General features: G+C 41.4%; 1 protein-coding gene across 1 annotated transcript; it reads left to right on the top strand.

The window, feature by feature from the left end:
- On the top strand, positions 1-24,907 carry LOC137784890 (collagen alpha-1(IX) chain-like). Its single transcript, XM_068575863.1, has 38 exons — positions 1-127; positions 3,181-3,266; positions 4,688-4,759; positions 5,754-5,883; positions 7,859-8,255; positions 8,631-8,711; positions 10,501-10,518; positions 11,017-11,106; positions 11,216-11,251; positions 12,453-12,524; positions 12,678-12,722; positions 13,337-13,372; positions 13,460-13,483; positions 13,698-13,751; positions 14,500-14,571; positions 15,534-15,572; positions 15,742-15,798; positions 16,572-16,625; positions 16,830-16,883; positions 17,000-17,053; positions 17,337-17,390; positions 17,499-17,552; positions 17,637-17,690; positions 17,767-17,820; positions 17,923-17,976; positions 18,702-18,746; positions 18,879-18,932; positions 19,035-19,088; positions 19,254-19,307; positions 19,782-19,853; positions 19,962-19,997; positions 20,102-20,146; positions 20,218-20,250; positions 20,456-20,602; positions 21,427-21,481; positions 21,598-21,792; positions 22,911-22,997; positions 24,052-24,907. Exons 1-38 carry the CDS (start codon positions 99-101, stop codon positions 24,249-24,251), a joined length of 2,847 nt encoding a protein of 948 aa, XP_068431964.1. The 5' UTR covers positions 1-98; the 3' UTR covers positions 24,252-24,907.
- The last annotated feature ends 686 nt before the right edge of the window (positions 24,908-25,593 follow it).

Genomic DNA, 25,593 nt, shown 5'->3' on the forward strand with positions numbered 1-25,593 from the left:
CTCGGGATTTCATGTCCGTGGTTCCTTCTGCTCCTGCATCTCACCGCTGCTCCTCGTTGCTGAGCCCGACCGTCTCCCGTCAAGGAAGGGAGTGAAACATGGCCTTCCCCAGCTCTGCTTTGAAGAGGTAAATATTACCTGTTGGACGTATGTCTTTGAGCTCTACATGACACTGAAGACACTTTTCAGACTGGGTGTTCACTAATGGTCTCTTTCACATTTTCCACAATTGAGACGTGTAGTTCAGCATAGATTACAAAAGAATTGTAATTGTTTTTTAAACTGGCCGAGACATAAACGTAAGCAGCATATAAACTTCTACCATGTAACATTTAAAAAAGTAAAAGGGTATTTTTTAATTCGGTTCCATGGGAAATGGCTCAAATGATTGAATTTACATGTCTATAACACCGACAGCATCATCATCCGGGAAGACATTTTTCACATACATATTGGCCAAAGTCTGAGTCTGCACCTTTTCTGCAACAAATAACTTAATTGTACAGCCGATTGCTTCATTCACAACGGCGGTCCATTTTGAGGTAATTAAGACAAATGAGAGTGCATAAATCATGCCAGGAGCGCTGGCTCACTCTCAGGATTCTGGGAGCACTGAAAGAAACATCACAGCATGGGTGGCAGCGAAGGGAAAGGCCCATCGAATGTTGATGAATGTCAGGTATTGAAGAAGATGACATGTCATTACCCTAATTGACTTTGACTGATATTTACTGGAATATATACTGGAATATATTTGGGGATTTCTTTCACTTTTCAACTCCGGCAGCACATTAAACCACAACTGTGGGAAACCGAAACCATCAAACGCAACCTTTTGATCTGGCAGTATGCAGAACACACACATTTATAATAACAGCAAATGTCGGTGCATGTTTGACAGCAGTTTGTGTTCGTAGTTAAAATGTAAGTAGCCGTGTGTGCAGTCTGAAGCTGTCAAATCTCTAACTCCTTCAGTCTTCAAATGGTTTCCACGTCATTACTTACAGTGAAAACTTCCCCCTGAGGATCTATCAAAGCAACACATTCAAGTAAGCAATTGTTTTTGCGAGGTTGTCGCTATATTTGCCTTTTGATTGCTTACCGAAGGAACAATCCACACTTTTGTTGATTATGATTCCCTTTAGTCTTTCCACTCTTTCCTTTCCAGGTGTGTGACTCTACATTATGAGAAGTGAGGAGCTTGTTGTATGATTATGATTCCCATGAGGGGAAAAGTGCTATCACTGAGATAAATGGTGACTTTGACTCTAACTAAATAGAAACATCATCTGATATGAATTCTGAATCCATTATAACTTTTTTTCAAACTTTAAAAAACAGGTCTGAACAGGTCAAACCACTCAACTCCAGAAAACGTTTGCCTTCTGGAAGAGTTTAAGAGTTACGAGGTAATTTTACAATAAAACACCAAAATAAATCTTCATTCACATAAAATCTGAACACATTGCCGAGCTGAGAGGCTGTTGCTCCCTAAAGCTCTGCTGAGTCATCATCCGGCCGAGGACAGCATCCAATCCAAATTGATTAACGATGTGCTCACCTCTGTACATCACTTCAAGATTTCTATCTGTAACTGCTGAAAACTGTTGCCTGAATTAGCAAACCACAAATAATGGGGGAATATTACACAAATGATGGAACCGGTTCCACGCATGGTTAGCTTAGCTTAGCCTAAAGGAAAAAGCTAGCTAAAGGCTGAGGAAAGAAATATGCATATTTGCATATTTCTTCACTCAGCAAAACTCACAAATTAACACCCTTAGATCATATTGGTTTAATACATACAAAAGCTTAAGTACGGGGAAAAAGAAACAATCCGTAGTTTCCGCTCCGCTAAGCTAACTGTCTCCCGGCTACGTCTTTATATTCAACATTTGAGGCCGATCAATCCTCTTTCTTCTAACTTCTCATCAAAAAAAACAAACAAGTGTGTTTCCCAAAAACGTCACACTCTTCCTAAATAACTCCGGGTTGATGAATTTGAAGGGTGAAACACTGAAAGCTTCCCTCTTGTCACATTTCATCAGTGACGTGCAGCTGCACCTGTCTAGACTGCAGATGGATCCGCGTGAAAGGCCGACAGCCGATCCCACTGGGACTCAGAAGATGCTCCTTTAATGCGAAGGGCAGAATGTTAGAGCCCAGACCTTGGTTGCTTTAGCCATTAGTCATTTCTCTGACAGTGCACTCTCTCTCTCACACACACACACACACACACACACACACACACACACACAAACTCACTCCACAAGCAAACACACACACACACTTACAAGAGAGTTCACACACCGGAGATGGGTTACGCCCTCGGTACCGCCACCCCGACCTCATTAGTTTGTTGGATTGATGAGCTCCAACCTTTTGCTTTTTTTTTTTTCTTCGAAAAAAGTCCTCATATCTGCATCAGTCATGTTGATGATGGATTTAGGATGCTGTGGGAAGCTGTCACAACTCCGGACACACATGGTTGTGTGTGTTGTGATCGCTTTAGGGGAGAGTGCGCTGGTGCCGCTGAACGTGGACAGCGCTCTCCACCGCTGAGAGACTTCTCTGTCACATCACCCTGCGTGACTCTTTCTGTCATCTGTCGTCCTCCTTCTCCAGTGTTTAATAGTGAAATGATCTGATTGGTTAAGTTAGACCTGAATAGGCGGGGTCAGGAAATCACAAACGTAGCATATGAATGCTTTAGCAATGTAAGAATTCAAAAATATGATTCATAACTACATCTAGCTATATAGACATCTACATTAAATCTACTCAACAGTCGGGTGATGATTGTCTATCACTATAAACAACATACATAAGTTATTTCTCCAATGTTATAATACAAAATATATATATCATAGCTTTAATATTTGAAGTGTAATTCATTGCAAGCAATATGAGATCACCACATTAGATCAGTGATGCAGCTCCAATTCCTCCAAAGTGTATTTACTGTCTCATCCCATTACAGTTTTATCTTCACTGGAAAGCGAAACACAGTGTGCTGAAGCTGTGTAAACTTTTACTTTCTATTTATGTGCTCGGGAAGAGCGCGGAGGACACCGGCAAAGTGCTGCATGTGAAGTGTTTTATCGATTCCGACACAAAGGAACTGTCAAAGAGAGTTAGACGCCTGACTGAATAGTGATTTCCTCCATTGTTCCTGAACAGAAAGCAGCCGCGGCGTCCATCGATGTCGGCCTGCTCGCCCGTCTGCGTGGCTCTGCTGTCCCTCCTCCTCGCTCCTGCATTCGGACGTAAGTCACCCACAATGCATTGCAGCATCGTTGCCACCTCTGAAAGCGTTTGTCCAGTACGCACAGACCAAGAGGACTCAGGTTGAATGTTGACTATTGCCAGGTCAGGCTCTTTATCAGAATTCACAAAGCAAAGGCCAGAAATAGCAGCCGCACTGTGCCGGTCGGATTAAATCAGATTAAATGTCCCCTCTGATAATCGCAACAAGTCCGTTCTCTGCAGTTGTTCGGGGACACAGTAAATCTAACATTGAGTGCCAGATACAGTAGGTGTAGTGCTCATCACTACGGTGCACACACACACACACACATGCAACTGCATGTGACATCTTAATTGTGGTTCATCTCCCGCTCATTGCACTAATGACTTGCTTTCTGAGCGTAATGCTGCGGCAGGCAGTAACTTTAACAACTTGAGGCCCACATGCAGTCAGATAAGTGTTTAGTGGTAGTAAAGATGGGATTATAAATACCGTCTCACCACTTTATCTCATTTCTCAGCAGTTTATGTGGGATCTGGGAACGGCTTCCAGATGTGTTGTGTTCACTCGGCTCTCTGTAAATGAGCTGACTCAGGTAGAGGCCCTGCGGCTGTCACCATCCTCGTTTCATGGAGGGTTTTTGAGAGCCCCCGCCACACACACACACACACACACACACACATACACACTCCTAACTGCAGTGCAGTGACTCAGGGATAGCCCCCTCTTCTGACACATCCAAGAAATTGATTTTCCACTGTATGTAATAGGGGTGTTTGTTTAAAAAGCATGCCTTTGGTACTAAAAGGGTGTTTTATCTAAACTGAATGAGTATGAACTTTTCTTATTTCACTCATTTATATTACCAACAGACAATGAAAAACTAGGCCAGTATTCAATTTTGTAGATTAACTAAAAGAAAGAAAAACTGCAAGTATAGATTTCATGATAAAAGCTCCACTGACATGGCAGCTTGATGGATTACAGCTTTCAGTTCCCAGCAAAGGAGACTTCCATCCTGATAAATCATACACATAAACAAAAAAAAAAGTTCCTGACCTGACACAATGGCCTTTATAAATATGTCTGATGACATATGGCTACAGTCAGGAAACACTGGCTGCCATATTTATCAACATTATGTTTCCATCTCTGGGGACGTATCGGGATCACAAAGGTTGTCTGCATTGTAAATGCCAAACACTAAGTTGGTTTATGTGAATGTGTGAAATACTGTCAGTGTAGTTAATAATGCAGCACGGTGTGCATTGTGATGTTAAGCCCCTCTGACGTCAAAGACTTTGCTTTTCACTTGTGTTTGTCTCCCTGCAAAGCCAACTGAATTAATCGGGGCGGTAATGTATTGCATTCATTAAATTCAGCTTAGACTGGATTACAAAGACAACGAGGTGAGTGTTGTGTTTTCTTTTGTCCTATCAGAACTAGACCTCAATCGATTGGATGGCGATACCGTCTGCCCACCCATGAGAAGTGGACAAGACGACCTTCCAGGTAAATAAAAGTTAAGGTTGAAGTCGTCGTTAAAAACCACGAGGCTTCCAAAATCCATGAGAAAGAAAATAAACCATCCAAAGGACGGTGGTGAGTTTTAATTAGTTGAACAGGGTGGGCCACCCGATGCCTCAAAACGCCGTTAGATTTTAAACGAGGCAAATAAAATGTTCCACTTGAGCTTTACACAATTTGTGTTGGAACAATCCGAACTCAGCAAGATTGTAATTGCTCGCTGCGGCCCTGCTCCAAACACATCTGTGCTCATGCTGCTCTGTGGTCTGAAGAAGTAACGCATTGTTGGAGAAAAGTTCATTATTTCACATGTGATTCATTACCATCGTGTTTCTCATCATCAGCTTCATTATGCATTACCGAACTAATAAAACGTTTGCCGTGAGGAATGCTCGAACGCTTAGTTCCTGTCAGCCTTGTTCTCAAGTGAGGTCAAACGTTTGACTGCTTTATTGTGATATTATCAATTGATTCATACTTATGATTTGATACCAGAAAACGACTTGAAAATGTGTTATTCACAAAAATAAAAGCATTGAACAGTGGTTCTCAAATGGGGGTACATAAAGGCACTCTAGGGGCTACGTGAGATTACAAAAAATGTATTTAAATGTAGCATCCATTCAAATATCCTTTGAAAATGAAATATAAGTGTAAGTTCATCAACTGAATTGTATATATTTCATATTCAATCGGACACTGATGGCACAGCGCTGTGCATTACATATTCTTTTCAACAAAATATGTTTCGCGCTAGTAAGGGGGTAAATATTTCACATGGCAGGGGGTACATTACTGAAAAAAGGTTGAGAACCACTGATCTAAACTTTATAGGATCTGCATAGTATTACTAATAGTGGTGTGTAGCTAGCCGCACTAATATTGTTGCTTTCACGTCTAACAATAAGAGCTACTACTGCCGTTACCTCTACTGACTGTAATAAGTCAAATGATTTACTACACGCACTATCCTCTGTAGGTTTTGATCTGATCACACAGTTCCAGCTGGATGTGATCCCTCTGAAAGGTGTGAGGAAGGTGGACGGCTCCACGGCCCTGCAGGTGGCCTACCGCCTCGACAAGGAGGCCAACTTCCAAATTCCAACCATGTAAGTACAGTAAAGACGGTTTGAAAGGAAAAGCGATAAAAGCGAACACATACATGCTGAGAAGCAGCAGTGGTCCGCTTGATGCAGGTGTTGCATTATTACAGGTCCTCCACAGATGTTACCGAATTGCAAGCAGCATGTAATTGGTAGAGAAAAACATGTCTGAACCTATTTGGCAGACGAAAAGGCAGAGGAGAGGCATTTTTTATGTGTGTGAGTGATGGGAGGGATTGGAAAAGCATGTTTTGAAACCCTCTGTATCTAAAGGAAGTGTACAGTGAAGAGGCATATATCACTATGCCTTTGTGTAGTGATTTATCTGCTGATGTACATACTCCTTTACATTTTTTTGGACTGAACAAAGGGCAACGACTTCCTGTTAAGATTTCCCCGAGTTTTTAATTAAAGGTTAGTTGAAACAACCAACATGGCCGGATTACCTTGCTTGGGGACCCCGCGGCAAAAAATCAGATGTGGGCCCCTATTGAGACGCCCACCAGCGGCGGCTGAGATATGCTATCCTGAGTCTCAATCAAGCTTCAAAAACAAGAACTATCGAGGCAGTCGTTTTACCACTGAGATTATAATATGCTATAGTAAAAAAAACAACAGCTAATTTGTTTTGCATTTCCATATAGTTTGGGGACTTTAGTGCAAAAGACGTATCTGGTCGAAGCGGCAGCTTTTTGGTCAAAGCACCCAACTTTCCCATAATCCTAAAATCTAATAATCTAAAAAGTGTCCTGCAATAGACCCTCAACGCCAGGTCAATGCTCGGTCTTTTTTCTTTTTCTTTTCACAAAACCTCTGGTCAAAATTGAACATTTGTAGAGATGACATCACCAGGGTTATTTCTTTCAAACATTGAAAAGCTTCCAAGAGACACAAAGGGAGTAATTCTGTGTACAATGGTTAGAGTTCCCCTACTATTCACATAATCCAGTAACCCTCGTGAACCAGGGAGTTTCCTTTTGAGGTTCTTTGGTCCTCGGGCGACTTCCCACTTTGCCCTATCTATAATGCAGCACTGTGTTGCACTTTATTTCTTTTTGCACTTTATTTGGCAAGTGAAGGGCATAGTGTTCAGGACAATATTTTACAAAACCGGATTTCGAGGGTGCATGTTAATGGCTTCACCACTTTCCATAAAGATGTCTCCTTTTCCCCCAGTGGGCCCGCTGCAGTCTGTTGTGGCTAATCTTTTCCTGCAGGCCAGCTTTCCTTAAGCTGTTATGTAACTCGCTGGCACCCTGCATCTACGCCACAACGGGCCTGTCGCACTGAATGTAAATACATGTTTATTTCTCCCACAAGTCCTGTGGCACAGACTGCGCTTTGAAGTCTGTCCTTGCCAGCAGGCTTCACGCTGCACTCCTTCCCCTCTTTTTTTTTTTTGCAGGACAAAAGCAGCACGAACTTGAGACATTCTCACCTCAGGCAACGCTATAGAGTGGTCTTCATTTGTTTTATTGGCTAACAGGAAACTCTTGTTTTTCATTACCTCACCTTGATCGTTTACAAGATGCTAAAAGTCCGGTTTCAGCGCCCGTCTATGAAGGCACCACCTACTGAGAATCTGGCTTGTTAAAAGCACAGAAAGCACAGACTGTGGATGCTAACCAGCAGTGATTTATGCACTGAGGCAGCCTCTTTCACAGTATCTCATTTTTAATATAATAGCACGCCGTATTTCTTTGAAGCATGTGGCTTTAATATATTTGTATCGGACAATCAAAGACAGTGATGGCGAGGCTTTCAAGTTATTTCTATCCATGTCTTGTGCTTGATTCGATGATAGCTTTAGCTGAGTGGTGTTTATTTTCTGATCATGGATTAACTTTCACATAAAAAGATATTTCGAGCATCGTCACACAGCTGGATGATAGATGCCAGTGAGCTCTTCCTACGGTAAAAGCCAAGTTGTCCCATGAGACCTTTAGCTAATTTGAACCCATGTGCTCAATTTCTCTCCAAGGCTGAACTTTCCTCGCGGCTTCCCTGACGAGTACTCCGTCATGGTGACCTTCCGTATGATCAAGAACACGGTGAACAAGGTGTGGAACGTCTGGCAAATAGTGGACGAAGACGGCTACAAACAAGCCGGACTGAGGCTCAACGGGGACCAGCAGGCTCTGGAGTACTTCCTGATGGGCGCAGACGGCAACCTGCAGACCGTCACCTTCCCCGGCCTTTCGGTGCTCTTCAACACCAAATGGCACAAGGTGATGATCGGCGTGGAGCGCGACCAAGTCACTCTGTACGTGGACTGCCAGCCTGTGGACCAGAAACCCATCAAGGGCAAAGGCCCCATCAACACAGAGGGAGACACCCTTATTGGCAGGCTGGATGCTGACCCCGAAGCCTCCGTGGTGGTAAGCGAGGATGGAGAATTGCCTGCTGCATTTAATCATGTTCCCTGACTCAACTTACAGGTACGGTCGGTGAAAGGGCGCTCTCTGCAAACAAACACATTCAGGTTTATGTGTTTGCTGAGCTCTGCTATAATTCTAAAGCGCTGCTGTCACAGCAAAGCTGCTCAGCTGGGTTCCAGTGGAAAAAAAGAAAAACCTAATCCTTGCACAAAATAGCCTTGATGGAACATCCAGCTCAACAACCCATGGAGGGAACTGATTCAAGACTACAAAGAAACAATTGCACCATGAAGAAGCAGTTCAACGTGCTGCTGTCAGTGTCTGAAAATGACTGCAAAGCATTGCATTTTCAGTAACTTTGACATCTCTTTTCAGTTTGAACTCCAATGGATGTTGATTCACTGCGACCCGAAGAGGGCTCAGAGAGAGAGCTGCAACGAGCTGCCTGCCACCGAGGTACAGTAACAAGGACTTGGATCTGCTCAGCATCTGCTGTGGTTTGTGGTTTTTAATCTGGCTGATGGCGAATCCATGCATGCCGAGAGGGAACAAGGGCAGGAATGCTAAGATGGAGTTGCGGAAGTGTCGAACATACTGCCTAGCGGTTTTCTTTCCTACACCCAGAGGTTGCAGTTCATCCAGAACAATTTGCAAGTTGGACAACAGCAGATTGGAGTTGTAGCCCTTCAAACATTTCTGGGAGGCAGAGCTCTTAAAGGCAAAGGCCGACATGATCTCATTGGCTGTGTTAGACCATAAACGCTTGGCTTCTTTGTTAACTTTAATAACAAAGACGAAGTTTGATCAAATTAAAAATGGGAGATCAGAGACACAACTTGCATCGTGTGCACAGTGAACAATTTTTGTGGTTACCATTTCAGATAAAGTCAGCAAAGAATACAGCATGTGCTAATTGTCTTAATGTTAGTTGGCCGCTTGCAACATGGAAACAACATGAGGCCCAATAACAACACGGTTACGTCTGAAAATGGAACTGACTTTGCTTTTGCGGAAATTGGGTTGAAATGAATTAAAGGTGTTGCGATGGGTACATAAAATGTGTGAGGCCTATAATAGAAAAACACTTTAAGAGGTTACACATGTTGCCCAACCTGAAATAACTTTCCAAATAGATGCACACTACCTGCTGCTACTTGATGATCAGCTGCCAGGAATGCAGTGTAACACCTGCCACCTGGTGGTTAAAACCATTAAAAGTGGCTTTCTCCACCCATGTTGCATAAGGAGCGAGGGTGGAGCAACCTGGCAACTCCAAACAGAGTGAAGTTTAAGAAAAACAACTAGCTGTGGAATTGAATCCCATTTTGCTTGGATGAAGCGAGATTAACTAGCTAACAAAGACAGCTTACTTTAGCGTGCACTTCCATGAGGAATAGGCTTCATAAGTTAGTTTTATCTTCAACATTGAAGTTCAAAGTGGGAAATGGTCTTCTCTACGTACATTCAAACAGAAAGCAAATCAAGTTTTACCCTCATTCTCATGAGTTTGACCGCTGGACGATTTATATGCAACAGCCAGTATGCTAATTGTAGACGTTAGCTCAATTGCATTTGCCCGGTTGAAAATTTTCAAAATTGCAAATACTTTGCACATCCATGGGCATATGTACACAATATCGCCTATGTAAAATAATTGTCTGATTAAACCTGATTCTGCTGCATTTATGTAACAACTTAACGCTCAGTGGTATGGTAGCGCCCGAAAGGTAAACACAATTTGGATGTTCAACTCCAGCCAAACCCCCAGAATCAACGTAATCAGTTATGACACCCAAATTTACTTGATATAGTTTTACATTCCCAACGCTCTGTATTTCCGTGTGGCTTTACCACAACTAATGAGAGTTGGGCCTGAGAGGAATACTTGTAGCCTCTAATGAAAATGCCACTCTGCTGTCTCACAATTTCATTTTGTAGAAATGTGAATGCAAATAAGCTGGAGCCTATTTATACGGTACATAAAAATGCAAATCCTTTGCACTGTCGACAGAAATATTTCCTGGCCTGGTGCACTCTATTCAATTTCAGGCTAACATTCCTGCATCGAGCTGTGAGGTGGTTCTTGTACATGGGGAGCGTTGGTACTATGGGCTGTTTATTCAAATGACAGCATGATATACTCACTACTAAGAACATGAACAGGCTTCTGCTGACACTTTTGGTGATGGTGGTGTGACTACTTTCACTAACTCTCCCTTTTATCTGATTTCTCTTGCTTCTTCAGATGTATGCCAATGCTGAGGTATTTATCTATCAACCTACTCTACTTCCTGTTTGCTTTGACATTTTTAAGCCAATAATCTACTTCAGTGCTTCGATTGCCTAATTACCTCAATGCTTTGTTCACAGCCGAATTCATGGTGGTTGTTTTTGCTTGGTTTCTTTTTTTTTTAGAGCACACGGAGATGTGTACATACATAATATGCATTGTGTCTGAAATCACCAATTTAGAAACGGGCCCGCAGGCTGTAAAAAGACACATACACTTTAACAAAGTTACATTAACCTATTTGTGCTAAATTAAATGGATCTGCTGAGCACAAGCATTTGTGAAATATTTCTGTAATATACAAAAAGCATTTGAGATAATGAAATATATTCAACTGTTGTGGATAAATGATTTTCCGAGTGCAGCCCTGAAGGTGTAAGTTTCATCATTTGTTTCATTAAAAGCTATATTCATAGTTTTTTTCCTCAGTTATTTCGATGTGATTTGCTGACTGGTTGTCTCTACTCTCAGCCTGACAAATCAGTCCAAGGCCCCCCAGGAGTCCCCGGCACAGAGGGCCCCCGAGGGCCCGCAGGAGAAAATGGCAGAGATGGAAGAGATGTAAGTGTTTTCTCTTGGAGTCCTCTATTGTCAGAGTAATTTCCAGGAACACAAAGCAACTATTTTCCTTTGTATGTGTTTATCTATGTTGTTTCATTCCTCTCTCCAGGGTCTTCCAGGTTCTACTGGCAGTCCAGGCAGTCCTGTAAGTGTAAAATGTGAAATGATGCGCTGACAAAACATCCGTTCTCCCTCTTTCCTGTGTGCTCCCTCAGAGGATATACTTCACTTTACTTCTGTGTTCAAGCAAGAGGTTTAATGTACGTCACATTCAGTGGCTTTTGACAGTCTGACATTTGGTAATCAAGCTAAATTCAACAAATCAACAGGTTTTTAAACCAGTAAAAAGCTGCAGGGGCTTATTAGCCACCACAGAACCAAAGCCCTTTCATTTGCTTTACTTTATCCATTACTTAATCTTCTGCCTTCTTCCCACTGGGCATTGCACATCTATTAGGAACACATTACACACATGGGCACAAAGGACCCGCAGTCAGACAAAGGTCTTAATTTTAAAGTGACGTTCTTGTTGAAAGCAGTCAAAAGCAGGTCAGTTGGGGTAAACGTTACTGCTTTAAAGTTTTAAAAGGGAAAGGCGTGGCTAATGTACCATTGATACTATTGTTCAATTGTTTTAAGTTTAACATGTATATGTACTAACAGATTTGTTCTTAAATCGCTTGTAGTTATGATTTTAAGAGAGATTGCCACATTTCACGATTGTTCCCGTATTTTGAATTTTCTCCTTGATAAGAACAAAATGTATGAGATTCAGACGTGTGGTCTGAGTCTGCTGTTATCACTAATGGAATATACATTCATTACCATGTTGCATAAGAACATGCTGTATACTGTAAATTAAACTTTATAGTTATAAAGTGACGATGTTGACATTATCCAGTTTGACTCTGCAGTTGGACTTAGAATATAATTTAAAATTGATTATCGATATGAACATCTCAAGATTAAATTATGTCCTTATTAAATGGTTATGTTCTTTATTTTTGGCAACACTGGTGAATTTGATCCCTTTATGGTTTTCTTAAAAGTTAGTCGATTTACTCATAATATAAAAAATGCCGCAAAATGCATTTGCAGCGACGCATAACCGATCAGATGCATTTTAACGATTGTTCCTGATTGTACTTAAGTGTTAAGTGGAGGCAACACATTTACATGACTCGCTGCCTTTTCCCCTTCCAACCCACTTATCTGCATGGCCTTACAGAAGAGCCCTCTACCTTTTTAAATGTTAACTGTCACTGCATCCAGTTCTCTCAGCAACATTGCACAGACATGCAGGAAGAAGATGAAGCTGTTTTATTCTCCTTGTGTCTGGTTCCCAGGGCAGCAAAGGAGAGCCGGGCGAGATCGGTCTTCCTGGACAGAGAGGCCTGCCCGGCCTTCAAGGATCTGGTGTAGGAAAAATCACCTCATGCACTAACACACACACGCACACACACACACACACACACACACACACACACACACACACACACACACACACACACACACTCTTTCTAATGTCTGCCACTACGGTCTGTGTGTGACGGTGTGTTTATTGTCTGCAGGGTTCTTCTGGTCCGATGGGCCCCAGAGGGCCGGTAGGGGAGAGAGTGAGTAACTATTTACACCGAAATCATCCAGTTAAACGAACTGTCATTATTTACAGACACATCTCTAAAAAACTCTTAAAAAATCATAATAATAAAGTAATTAATATCACAAAAATACCATATTATAGTATGAAAAAATTATAAATGGTATGTCAGACAAATAGTATAGTATGCCATAAAAAATCCTAAATATCATTAAGTCATGATATTAATTAATTGACAATAAAATCCATACAAAGTCATAATGTAGTACATCATAAAAGTAAAGTAATAATATGTCATAAATTACATTAAAATGCATATTCTAGTGTACTATAAAATGGCACATGGCTCATGGTATTTAATTTTATACACATGCCATTCAAAATGTTGTAAAATAAGTTGTATTTATGTCATCATTACACAAGTAATAATTAAGGATGTCATAAAAAGGTACAGTATGGTATGTCATGAAAATGAATAATAAAAGAGTAAAAATGAGTAAGAAAAAGTCAAAGTGTCACGTAAAAGTCTTAATAAGTCATATTATAGTATGTCATAACATTTGAATAAAAATGTCATAACTTATTATGTCATATAGTAAATTAACAGAGTGGTTTGCCTCCTGACTGCAGGGACTTCCTGGCTTCCCTGGACCCCCAGGTCCTCCTGTAAGTGGAAACATCTCTCATTAAAGCAACATGAAATGACACTGAGACGCTGATACTAACACACATTTCATGTCTGTTGTCTCACAGGGCCCCGCGAGCGAAGGACCTGCTGTACGTGTTTGCAACATCTTCTGTTTTATCTTGTAAAACATCGTAGAAATGCGCTAACGCGGCTCACAAGCTCATATAATAACACTAATAAATCCTTTATTATATATATATATATATATATATATATATATATATATATATATATATATATATATATATATATATATATATATATATATATATGCTGCCATATTAACCGCCGTGTCTCTTACAGGGACCAGCAGGGAAACCAGGAATCCCAGGAGACGAAGGAAACATCGGGCCAGAGGTCAGAAACACACATATTAAAAGTTTGAGTACATTTTGACGTAAACCACTGTGAAAATAGTATGTGGTGGAAAGTACACTTATTCAGGTATTTAGGTAACGCTTTTTTAAGCATTTCCATTTAATGCTATACTTCTACACTACATTTCAGAGGGAAATATTGTACTCTTTACTCCACTGTATGTAATTTAATGTTATAGTCTACTTCCATTAAGATTTTACTTTTGCAAATCCAACATAATACATCATTAAACTGAACTGTGTGAAGCAATTCAAACTAACTGCAGCAAATAACATCAGTAAAATGCTGCTTCCACATTTCTGCATCTGATAATGTCATTATGTAATAACTGTTATGTATCGATTTTTAATTGTATAGTTATGTGTATCTTAATGCACATGAAGTGTGCTCATCTTTCTTTATACGCATATCTAGAAAATCAATAAAAAATGGGATCACAAAAAAAGGCAATATTTGTAACATGGGAAACCCTGAGTACTTTTTCTGTGAATACTTTATTTAAATGTATCTGATAATACTTATGTACTTCTAGTGATACCACTTACCTATCATGGAGTATTTTTACGTTGGTGTATTATTCCTCTGCAGACCCAAGCACTTCCTCCACAGAAAATAGTTCTAGACCAGTTTAAGAGTTTTAAAGCGCTATAAAACGGTTTGCCAAGTTGAAGTTACGGTTATATATCAAAGTTTGCTTTTATATAATTCATACTTCCGGTACTTGCAGGGTCAACCTGGACCCAGAGGGGTCGCCGGCACCGCGGGGGCTGCTGGTCCTCCTGGTCCACCAGGGCCTGCGGTAACGAACACAAATAACACTAATTAACATCTACAAGCATATCCTTTTATTATACATTTTCACACAATACACGTTACAACATGTGTCGTGTCTCCCTTTTGTGTTGGCCTGATTTTATTTTCAATTAATTTAATTTGAGATAAAATAATACCTGAGGGCACATACCGTAAAAGTCAGGTTATAAACCGCTACCTTTGGTACGTGACCCTCACTAGCTCCTTGCTAACTCCCTGCTAGCTCCCGGCTAGCTCCCCGACAACCACCACAGGTAGCGGGACCAGCCCCGGCTCGACTCCCGACTCAGGCAGCGGGGATGTGGGCAGTAGCAGCAACAGTGGGGAGATAGCAGCAGCGCTAGCTTGCGACAGCGGGAAGCTAGCAGCAGTAGGGAGCTAGCAGCAGTGCTAGCTGGCTACAGCGGGAAGCTAGCAGCAGTGCTAGCTTGCTACAGCGGGGAGCTAGCAGCAGCGTTAGCTTGCTACAGCGGGGAGCTAGCAGCAGCGCTAGCTTGCTACAGCGGGGACACCCATGGAAGGTAGGAGCGGCTTGTAACACGACTTTTATGGCATGCAGGTACTGATATTCATCACTGTGCTTTGAATTGGACACGTGCCAAAACCAGACCATTGTAGTGGTGGTCAAGTCTAAAGCAAGGCAGCTGATTGGTTCATGCCAAATTTGACAAAAAATAAATAAACCATCATTATCTGCATGCCTATTCATTTCAACTCAATCTCAGTATACTGTGTATACTGTACTGTATATTAACCAACAACATACTATTTATCTGTCATCTCCAAACATTTCTTCTCAAACTCATATTTCCATGTGAAAGCATGTGTGTGCGTTGTGTCATCGCACCGCTGCGGGTCTCTTTTTCTCTCTGGGGGATTTTCCTCTGGTGGTTTTGTGAGGACATCTAAACCGCCGTTGTTTTTAGATGTCACTCTGCTGTGTTTTAGGGACCGCCTGGTGCCAGCATTGAGGGAAGTGGGGAACCTGTGAGTGTTTTTTGTTTTACTGTCTTTCACACTCCCAAGTTGGTTTCCTGGATGCATGGCATGTGGTTTGGTTGTGGCAGTGGGTTTCTAATCACATTGAGTCATTAAAGTCACAAGGCTCTGCTGCATGCTATGATGGTTGAGTCTGTTTGGTCTCTCGTTCCTCTAGTGTCCTGCTGCCTGCCCTGCTGGCCGCCAGGGCCTGGCTGGGCTGCCGGGGATGAAGGTAACACTATTACATTTTACATTTAGTTTAATTTAGTGGTGAGTGAGACAGTGTTGGGAACGGTTCCCTCTGTGGGATTCACAAGTCAGATCGGATGACTTTCAGTGTTTAATTCAAGCTAAAAGCCAAACGTATCGACAAAAAGCTAACTTAGACGTCATGTAAAGAAAGACAACATGTGAATTCAGTATCTTAAGAACAACAAAGTAATTTCTTACTCTGTATTTTATTGCTTGATGCAACACTTTGACAACACATTAAAAATGTATTTCAATATATGAACGCTTGCGCACACATTCATAGTTCCCTGCAGATAAATTGTAAAAACTTTGTTGATCCCAAAACCTTTTATTGAACAGATTATCCGGTTAAACATGTCACTTTGTCCAATACTTTATAGTTCATGACCAAATACCTGCAAAACTAAAGTAGTTTCCATGAGTCTCCGCTTTGTCTTTGGTTGAACATCATCATGCTAACGTTGTCCTTTGGAGATTTTAGCACGCTGACTTTAGCATGTACATAAAAACACGGCTGTACAGCCTCACAAAAGTGAAGCTGTTTTAGTCTAGTGAGGGAGATTGAGTAGGAAACCCCAAAATTGCTTTGGAAAAATATATTTTCTCAATTGTTAAATCAGCTTTACAAGGAAAAGAAAGTCTGGGACACAATTAGACCTTTAAATCAGGAATGAATATGCAGGAACCTCGAGCTTTGACAGTAGGAAGATCAAGTTATACAGAATTGTTAATATGAGTTATTGTTGCCTTCAGGGACATGCGGGTTTACCCGGTGAACCCGGAAAAGACGGAGAGTCCGGAGCAAAGGTACTGAAACACATCCGTTCCCTCTTGACAAGGTTCCTCTGCACTAATACACTCCTGAGAGAATTCCCATTTCCAGTAACAGATTACATGTGTGGAAAGAGATGGAGACCAACGTGCACGTGCGTGATTTGATCGCAGCCTGCAAAGGGCTTAATATGATTAACTCTGTTCTCACATATTGATTCATTCTTTCTTTACCTCCAGGGAGAAGCTGGAGAGCCAGGTCCTCAGGGGCCAACAGGACGCATGGGAGACGACGTGAGGAAACTTATTCATCAGACATAATTAGTTTTTTTAGAGCTGTACATTATTCAATAAGACGTATGTATGTATAACAATATATACATATAAATATTGTGGTTTTGTCATTTCAGGGGCAAAGAGGGCCGATTGGATTCCCTGGAACTCTGGGAGAAAAGGGTGACAGAGTAAGTTACAGCAAAGTTTCACATATATTTGATATATTTTCTTATATTATTAGCGTTCATAGCACTGCATTCTTAATTTTAATGAAAAATGTTACCTTAAGTGTGAAGTTATTGTACTTCTGTGTGGAAGGAGGACCTGGCAAAATAAGCTTTTTATTGTACGCAGTAACTCTGTTCACTGTGGATATGACAATAAAACATATCTATTTCTATCTGAAGTGTCATCGCATGTTTTGCTCCCTTGACATGTGTGTAACACATGCTTCCTCCTCTCTGTTCCCAGGGTCCTCCTGGTTTCAATGGGGTCCCCGGGCCGACCGGCCCCCCTGGAGCTCCCGTAAGCACTCTTAGTTTTGATCTGCTCTCTGGTATTTACTCTCCGAGCTCTCGCACAGGATGTGGTTGAAAGCTAACGCTCTGATGTGCGTCGTGTATCTCGTCTCAGGGTGTGGAGGGAATCCGTGGACGTCAAGGTTTGGAAGGGCCCATGGGTGACGAGGTGAGTTCTTCAATTCAACACCTGGATTATTTAGCAATTATGCGTATTCAAGCATTATCTTAAAGACTGCTTTAAATCAATCAGGGAGCGATGGGACCTCAAGGGGAGCAAGGTGCTACAGGGGAAAAAGGAGACGCTGTGAGTACGCTGATGCGGTTGGATGAAATGATGTATTCTCTTTGTGTGACTGCGTTATAACTGTGTGACATTACAGGGAGCGTCTGGGAAAGACGGCTTAGATGGACTCCCTGGAATCGATGGAGCGAAGGTGACTTCTCTCTTTTAAAAGCATTTTCTTTTTTGTTCCAGTATTTAGTGTCAAATATTTTATTGGTGATAATCTTTGTATGCATAATCCTCTACTCAACAGGGAGAGGCTGGTGTTGCTGGAGCTGTTGGTGTGAGGGGGATTGTGGGTATTCCAGTAAGTTCAACTTCATTTTCATTAATTCATTGGATTCTTTATTACCATACTATATATATATATATATATATATATATATATATATATATATATATATATATATATATATATATATATATATATATATATATATATATATCTCAACCTACTAAACTATTGACAGTTTTATATACTATACAATGACTTCTTTAAACATATAATATACTATAATCTATATACTATACTATACTTTAAAATACTAAATACTTTTTTGACATTTTGCTGTAATAAATTGCCCGCCACCTTGCTGCATGTCGGCGTGCAGCGAGCATTTATTTAGCTCAAAGCATTGCAGTGTATAATGCTGCGTTCACGTCATATGGGCCTGGTCATCAAGAGGGTTGTGGAAGTAAAGAGCTGGTTGTGGTGCTAGAAAGCCTCAAACCGGACATAATGGAGCTTTCAGAAACATTTCTGACAGCTCTTAATTACATAACCACTGGTTATTTATGGATGGATGGATGGATGGATGGATAAATAGATAGATAGAAAACTGTATTAACCCCCAGTGAGGAAACTCATTAGCACAACACAAGTAAAGACTCAGAGCCTGATTTCATAGTAATTAGAAAAAATGTAATATATATTTGTTATGTTACTTTATTGACTCTTTTGTTGTCAATACATTCTAAGTTCTTCAGTCACAAATGATTTCCTGTTTTCACCTGCTGTGCTGTGGTTTCCAGGGACTCCCAGGAAAGCAGGGACTCGTTGGGCCCACTGGTCCAAAGGTAAATGGATCATCTCCTTTTCAATGAGGCATCCAAATGTTACTGCCGGCCTGAGAGTCAACAGAACTGACTCAGCCAGACTGAAGTAGTAGAAATGCACATTTTAAAACACAATCCCTGTTTTGGGTTCAGGGTGATGGTGGAGAGGAGGGACCCGTCGGGCCTGTTGGACTTCCTGGGAAGACGGTGAGATTCTCCCAAGGAGCCGCCTGCACCGCTCAGGGCATCTGTTACTTTGACGCTTGTTGCGCGGCTAAATTGTGAAACGCGACTTCTGTTTTCATGTAGGGTGAGTCTGGAAAAGATGGAGAAGATGGGAAACAAGGAGATAAAGGAGCGACCGTAAGGATACATTTCCTTTTTTTAGTTGTATTTGGGCCATTTTGTGGTTTCACATCTATCTCTGTTTGGTGTTTAATGGATTTTAGTTTCAGGTACATTCATTTTACCAAGTTGATATGTAAACTGTAGATATTGTGTTAACTCTTATCTTTATTCAATTTCCAGGGCGAAACGGGAAAACAAGGGCCAGTGGGGGCTGAGGGTCCTCAAGGCATCCATGTGAGACTTATTGATTATTGATATAAAGTTCCATAAACTGATATTGGCCGCGTTTCCCAGATTTGTTAAGAAGCTCTTAAGCGCTAAGAGCTTCTTAGAGCATTCTTAAGAGCGCTGTGAAAAAAGGACGTGTTTCCCAGAGTCGTTCTTAGCTTAAGAAGATCTTTCACGAAGAAGAAAATGTAAGATCAGCCTGACCCACTCTTAACAGCAGAAGGCACTTAAGAACGCGTCTGGGAACACCTTATCTTAGCGCTCCTTTTTAGTCGAACCCTTCTTATGAGCCTTCTTAAGTCCTTAAGAAATGCGGCCATTTTGATTACTAAACCATAAGAACGCCCATTAACAGAGCAACATACCAACATGCTTAATCACTAGTTAACGCAAATGATGAAGATAAATCCTAGAAACAATACATTGGACACAATATTAACAATGTGTTGGATAAATGTAGATAAAATGTTGCATTTCCAGGGTGAGAAAGGAGATAAAGGTTATACTGGTGCCACTGGACTGAAGGGTCATACTGGACTCAAAGGTGACCAGGTCAGACAAATCTCATTTTAACAATGTTACTTTCAACATCCATAATGATCGCAAAACAGTTGATGTTTTAAAGTAGCTTCAGTGAAATTGCTCCTGTCTCGTGTGTAGGGCCCTATGGGACCAATGGGGCCAAAAGGAAGTCTGGTGAGAACTATTATAATCTCAGTGATTATGTTATTGACACGTTCACAGCCAGTTCACCAGTCCAAGAGTCCCAAGAGTAACATACTTCTTACTTCTGCGTACAGGGGGACACAGGTATAATGGGAGACTCGGGGGTCAAGGGAGACCAGGTATGTGAAGCTAAATGTTTAGTTTTTGCTGACGACTCGTGTCAAGTCAACTAATCTTTGTGTGTTTTCAGGGCCCACCTGGTGTTACTGGAGTCAAAGGAGAGGTATGACATCGTGTCCGAGCGTCGGGTCACAGAGACATTGATAATCCCACCACTGTGCCGTAACGCCTGATATGTAAAATATCAACTGAATGTACCCAAACTTCCACACACAGAAAAGACACAAGAAAAAAAGGAATGGACGGATTTGTAGCCTTGTCAGAATGGGATGGTCATTACTTTTTTTAAATTATGTTTTTACCTGCAGCGTGGTGAGAAGGGCCTACGAGGAGCTACAGGAGCCGAGGGCAGACCGGGCCAGACCGGCCACGAGGGTTTGGCTGGTCCGATGGGAGCTCGAGGGCTGGATGGTGAACCAGGCCTTCCTGGAGCATCGGGCCCCAGAGGGCTACCAGTAAGTACATAAATACATACATTACCTACTTTACGTTGGTTTAAGACCAATTGTGACGATGTTGACAAATATGCGCCAGTCCCGCCTGTCATTACGTCTTAACCAGACACAACAGATACGAGAGATGAGTTTTTCTGATTGGCTATCCGTGTAGCACAATTCTTTTTTTTGATTGGCTGATGAGTGGCACCTCACAGCAGAACTCCAGGTGATTCGGGGGAGACGTGCTTGATTCGTCTGTGGTGAGGGCAGCGCGACCAGGTCATGTCTGCGCGCAGCGGCACGTTAAATAGCCTGGAGTTTGTTTTCAGCGTGAGAAATATGATGTGTGGTGGGAGGACGGGACTTAGGACCGAAATGAGTGACAGTCACGCTCAATGCGTGACACTTGAGAGCCCTGTAACTGATTCAGATTCAGATGCAATTTGTGCTAACTCGCTAATGTTAGCATGATAAAATGGTGGTGCAGGCTCCTCCAGTCCATGACTATGTGTCTTTGTGCAAGAACCTTAACCATAAACTGCTCCCTAAGGCGTCGGCCCATGACTTAGTGTGAATTAGTATAGTCCTGATGGGCAGATTGAACAGTGTATGAATGTTTGAACAAGTGAATGATAACATCTACTGTTAAGCACTTTGAGTGGCCTGAAGACTAGAAAGGCGCTACACACAAATGTCTACTTAAAGACAGGCAAATTAAAAAAAACAAGTTCCAAAATTGTGCCCATGTGTGACTTCATTCATATGTTTCTTTTAAGCAGTCATGATTCAGTTTTGTGCTCTGCTAAAGCACGCTGTGCTAATGTTTATTCACTCATTCACAGGGCCCAAAAGTGAATGACGAGAAGCTTCGGGAAATGTGTTCCGGCGTTGTTGAAGGTGCAGTTTGTTCACGTTGATTTGGCATCATTCGTATCTGCACTTATAATTAACCCATGCCACGATGAATCCCGGCTACTTCCTGTTTTAAGCTGATTCATTCTTTCTGCTTGTAGAACAATTGGCAGAGTTCATGAAAGAGTTTCTGAAGAAGCCGGCAGCTATCGGTTCCCCCGGTATTCCCGGTCCGGTGGGACTTCCCGGTCCCGCCGGACCGGCCGGAGCTGCAGGAGCAGCAGGCGCTCCCGGGATGAACGGAGTCAAAGGCCATCCCGGCTTTTACGGACTTCCAGGTGCACCGGGCAAAAAAGGTCAGTAAACTTTCTCTAAATCAGTGATTCTCAAACTGTGGGGCGTGACCCTCTAGTGGGGCGTGGAGGTATTACAGGTGGGCCGCGGGGGGAGATGCATATTCTTAAAAAATAAAATAAAATGTAAGAATCCTTTATTATCCCACAGTGGGGAAATTATTCTCTGCATGTCACCATCCTTAGTAATTAAGGAGCTTTGTGCTGCTGTGAAGCTCTGGGGCTTCAGTGTCTTGCTCAAAGGCACTTCAACATGAAACTAAGGGGAGAAAACAGGGATCCAACCGGCTTCCTTGGTAATCTTTTTTGCCAAATATGAGTTATTTTTTTGCACATTTATAACTTTATTTGCATTGTTTTAACAAAATGATTGCACATGTTATTAAGTTTTGTCAGATGGAGCAATCTGTTTACTTTACATTTTCTTTAATCTATTAATTAAAAAAACATGAGAGGATTTTGGAGACCATTTTGTTCCAATGTTGTTGGGGCGGTGGGCCCCGAACATTTTGCTTCATCCTAAGTGTTGCGTGACGGAAAAAGTTTGAAAACCACTGCTTTAAACTAATACCGAGGCTGAACTACAACAAAGACAGTCCCAAGGCAACCGAAGCTGCTGCCTTCTGAAAAGCCTTAATTGGTTTGCAAATAATATGCGTTTCACCAGCGCCGATCTAGATAAGCTGCGTTAGCTAAGCTGCGTTAGCTAAACTGCGTTAGCTAAGCTGCGTTAGCTAAACTGCGTTAGCTAAGCTGCGTTAGCTCCTTCATGCTATTCCTTTATATTCCTGCAGGGCATCCACAGCTCATACAGTGGACGTAGTGGCAGGAAATGAAGTAAAGCCTTTAAAGAAAACCCAAAAAGAAAATAAGCCTCAACTCACTGAAAGAAGTATCGTAAAGCAGAGAAGGGATTCACTCTTGCGTAACATTTTGCATTCAAGGATTCACTAAACAAGGCTGAATTAGAGTCATTAAGTTGCTAACTTACATTCCAGTAGTGTGAGAACAGTCTGCCCCTCCAGTTCATGTCAGCGTTAATGTGTGTGTGTGTGTGTGTGTGTGTGTGTGTGTGTGTGTGTGTGTGTGTGTGTGTGTGTGTGTCGTCTTCTGCTCTACAGGTGATGCTGGGGACAAGGGAGACAAGGGAGACAAGGGAGAGGACGGTGTGGGAACCAAGGGAAGCTCAGGCGCTCCAGGTGCACCGGGTAAGGCAACGTTTTAGTCATAATAATAATAATAATAATAATAATAATAGCACTGATAAGGATGTTCCTCTTTATTAACTGTAACTGAAATGTAATTCTCCTCACTCTGTGTGTAAGGAAATATTATATAATTGTTATCATATAGTATGCCATATAAATAGAGCCACGATATAACTTGTTGAAAGAAAATATGAAATCTTGTAAAATGTCATGTTCTTTTGTATATCTAAAAATGGCAAAAAAATAATGTCATAAATTACGTCATAGTAGTGTATCCCATACATAAATAGTATTAACAAAACATTATCTGTCAATCATGCTATAGAATTGTCATAAAACTATCGTAAGATATGCAATTGTTCAGTTTTCCATGAATGTCATTTAATATGATTGTATACTACATCATAAAAATACATATACTTGTGACAGTGTAGTATATAATAAAGAAATAAAAAAGGCATATGCCTTACAAATGTGATACACATTTCATAGTTCAGTATAATATAGAAACAACGTGAAATATGTCAGAGTATACAATACATTGTCATTTAAATCGCATATTATACTGTAGAGATATCTCACTATAGTATGATATAAATATACCATAAAAATACTGTGTGTATTTCTTCGACTGTCATGAAAATATGTAATGTCGTTAAAAGAAAAATCTATCAATCATAGAATAGTATGTGGAAAAAAAAGAGTACAGTATGTCATAAAAAAGTAATTTAAAAAGTATTGTTTACCGTAAATACCTCAAACAAATCCAAAAGCATATTTTATTATAAAAAAGTCATGACAATTAAAAAAGTGATGTTAACTTCCAGGTTGGCTTACAATATTCATATACATATTAATATTATTATATTTTGAGCACTTTATATAGAACTATTATTATAGAAGACGTATCACCAATCAAATGACAGCACCAACTTCAACAATTCACCTTTCAGTCATAAATATATCTTTTACGTTTATCCTCATTTCTTTGCTCAAGCCATGTTATTTCCATTCGGACTCCACCTTTACACATACTTCTGTACCTCCACCTCAGGTGCACCAGGTGCTGCCGGCGTTGGGGCAGATGGCAAAAACGGCCAACGGGGCGAGACGGGAACCCCCGGTGTGCCGGGAGCAGCCGGTCCGCGGGGCCCCTCGGGGTCGCCCGGCCTCTGTGATCCCTCGACCTGTATAGGCAGACTTCCTCCTTTCTACATGGTCAGCGGAAAGAAGTCCGCCAGCTACAAAAACTAATGGGACGCCAGAGCTCATTAACACACTTTCCAGATTGCATCCCGCGGTGACCAAGTTTCAGAGCTCCTCAGAAGTCTGGACGTCGTGATCTTTGGGAGTCCTCAAAACGTCCATCTGAACCACGGAGCTAAGAGACGCGAAAAGAGAAACAGGGACAAGGCACACTTGTAGAATACTGTATAGACCTTTTTACCTTGTCTGTGAGAGCTTATCTAACAGGATGGCTGCCACTGATGCCAAAGCAACTTCTTCCAGCCGACGACTGACGCCTGAGTCGTCCCACACACACCCGAGAGTTACTGCTGAATCATTATCGCCAGAAAAAAAAACTATTATGAGCAAGCTGTAAAGTAATATAAAAGTACATCTCTCTGACTTCCTCTTATGCATGTACTTTTTTCTTTCTTTGAATAAGCTCCCTGAAAACATTGCTTCTTCTCCTTTCCAACGCATGTCAAGCCTACAGCATAATGGCGGTGCCATTTTGAGCCGCTGATTCCTCTCTGCAGTCATGAGCCAGTTACAAACATAATTTGGGAAAAGAGGAATTACGTTTTTTGAGGCATTTGCTTCCGAGACAAAAACTTCCAGAAATGTAAAAAAATTAACGTTGACAATTCACCAGACAGTGCAGACCTGAAGCGACATCTCCAACAATGTGGGCCTTTTTTTTTTTTTTTTCATCTTGGATCGCACATTTGTTTTGTCTGATTTCGTCACATTGATTTGTTCTTTTTCAAACAATGGAATAAAGTGATGCGTTTTGGAAAGTGTTGCACATTTAATTGGAGCATTAGATCCATCTTGGAGCAGCTGCGGCTACTAGCGTTACAATTTCAAAGATATTCAAGTGACACAAAGCTCACATTATTATTATTATTATCATTATTATTACACAGAGTGATGCATCACAGCCCCTCTACAGTAAAATGGTTTTATATTGAAAACAAGGTCCCTGGGTTGTTATGGATATAATCTGTACTCAGGAGGGCATATCACTGTTGTCTGGTTACAGAGGACGGTCAACATCCTCCCTACCTCTGTCTGCACAGCACAAATACAGTCACAGATCAAATATGACCTTTACTTACCAAGCTGCTGGGAAGAGTTAGCATTGCGACCATGCCAAGGACATCCCTTTGATTTAAAAGATCGTATTGAGGCTTCGAGCCAGCGGGTTTTAAGTTGTGTGCATAAGTGAAAGGCTACCACGCAAGGGCCATAAAATTTGATTCAGCAAAAGATTGGTTTACATATTTAGCTTGTGGATATCACACATGGTAGCTTTTGATGTATAGTGACGGTACAGAGCAGTATTTTTCTAAATATTGTGAGGCAAGCA

The sequence above is a fragment of the Clinocottus analis genome, unplaced genomic scaffold, assembly GCF_023055335.1.
Source record: "Clinocottus analis isolate CAN_PGR_092001 unplaced genomic scaffold, fCliAna1.0.p SCAF_14, whole genome shotgun sequence".
Lineage (NCBI taxonomy): Eukaryota > Metazoa > Chordata > Actinopteri > Perciformes > Cottidae > Clinocottus > Clinocottus analis.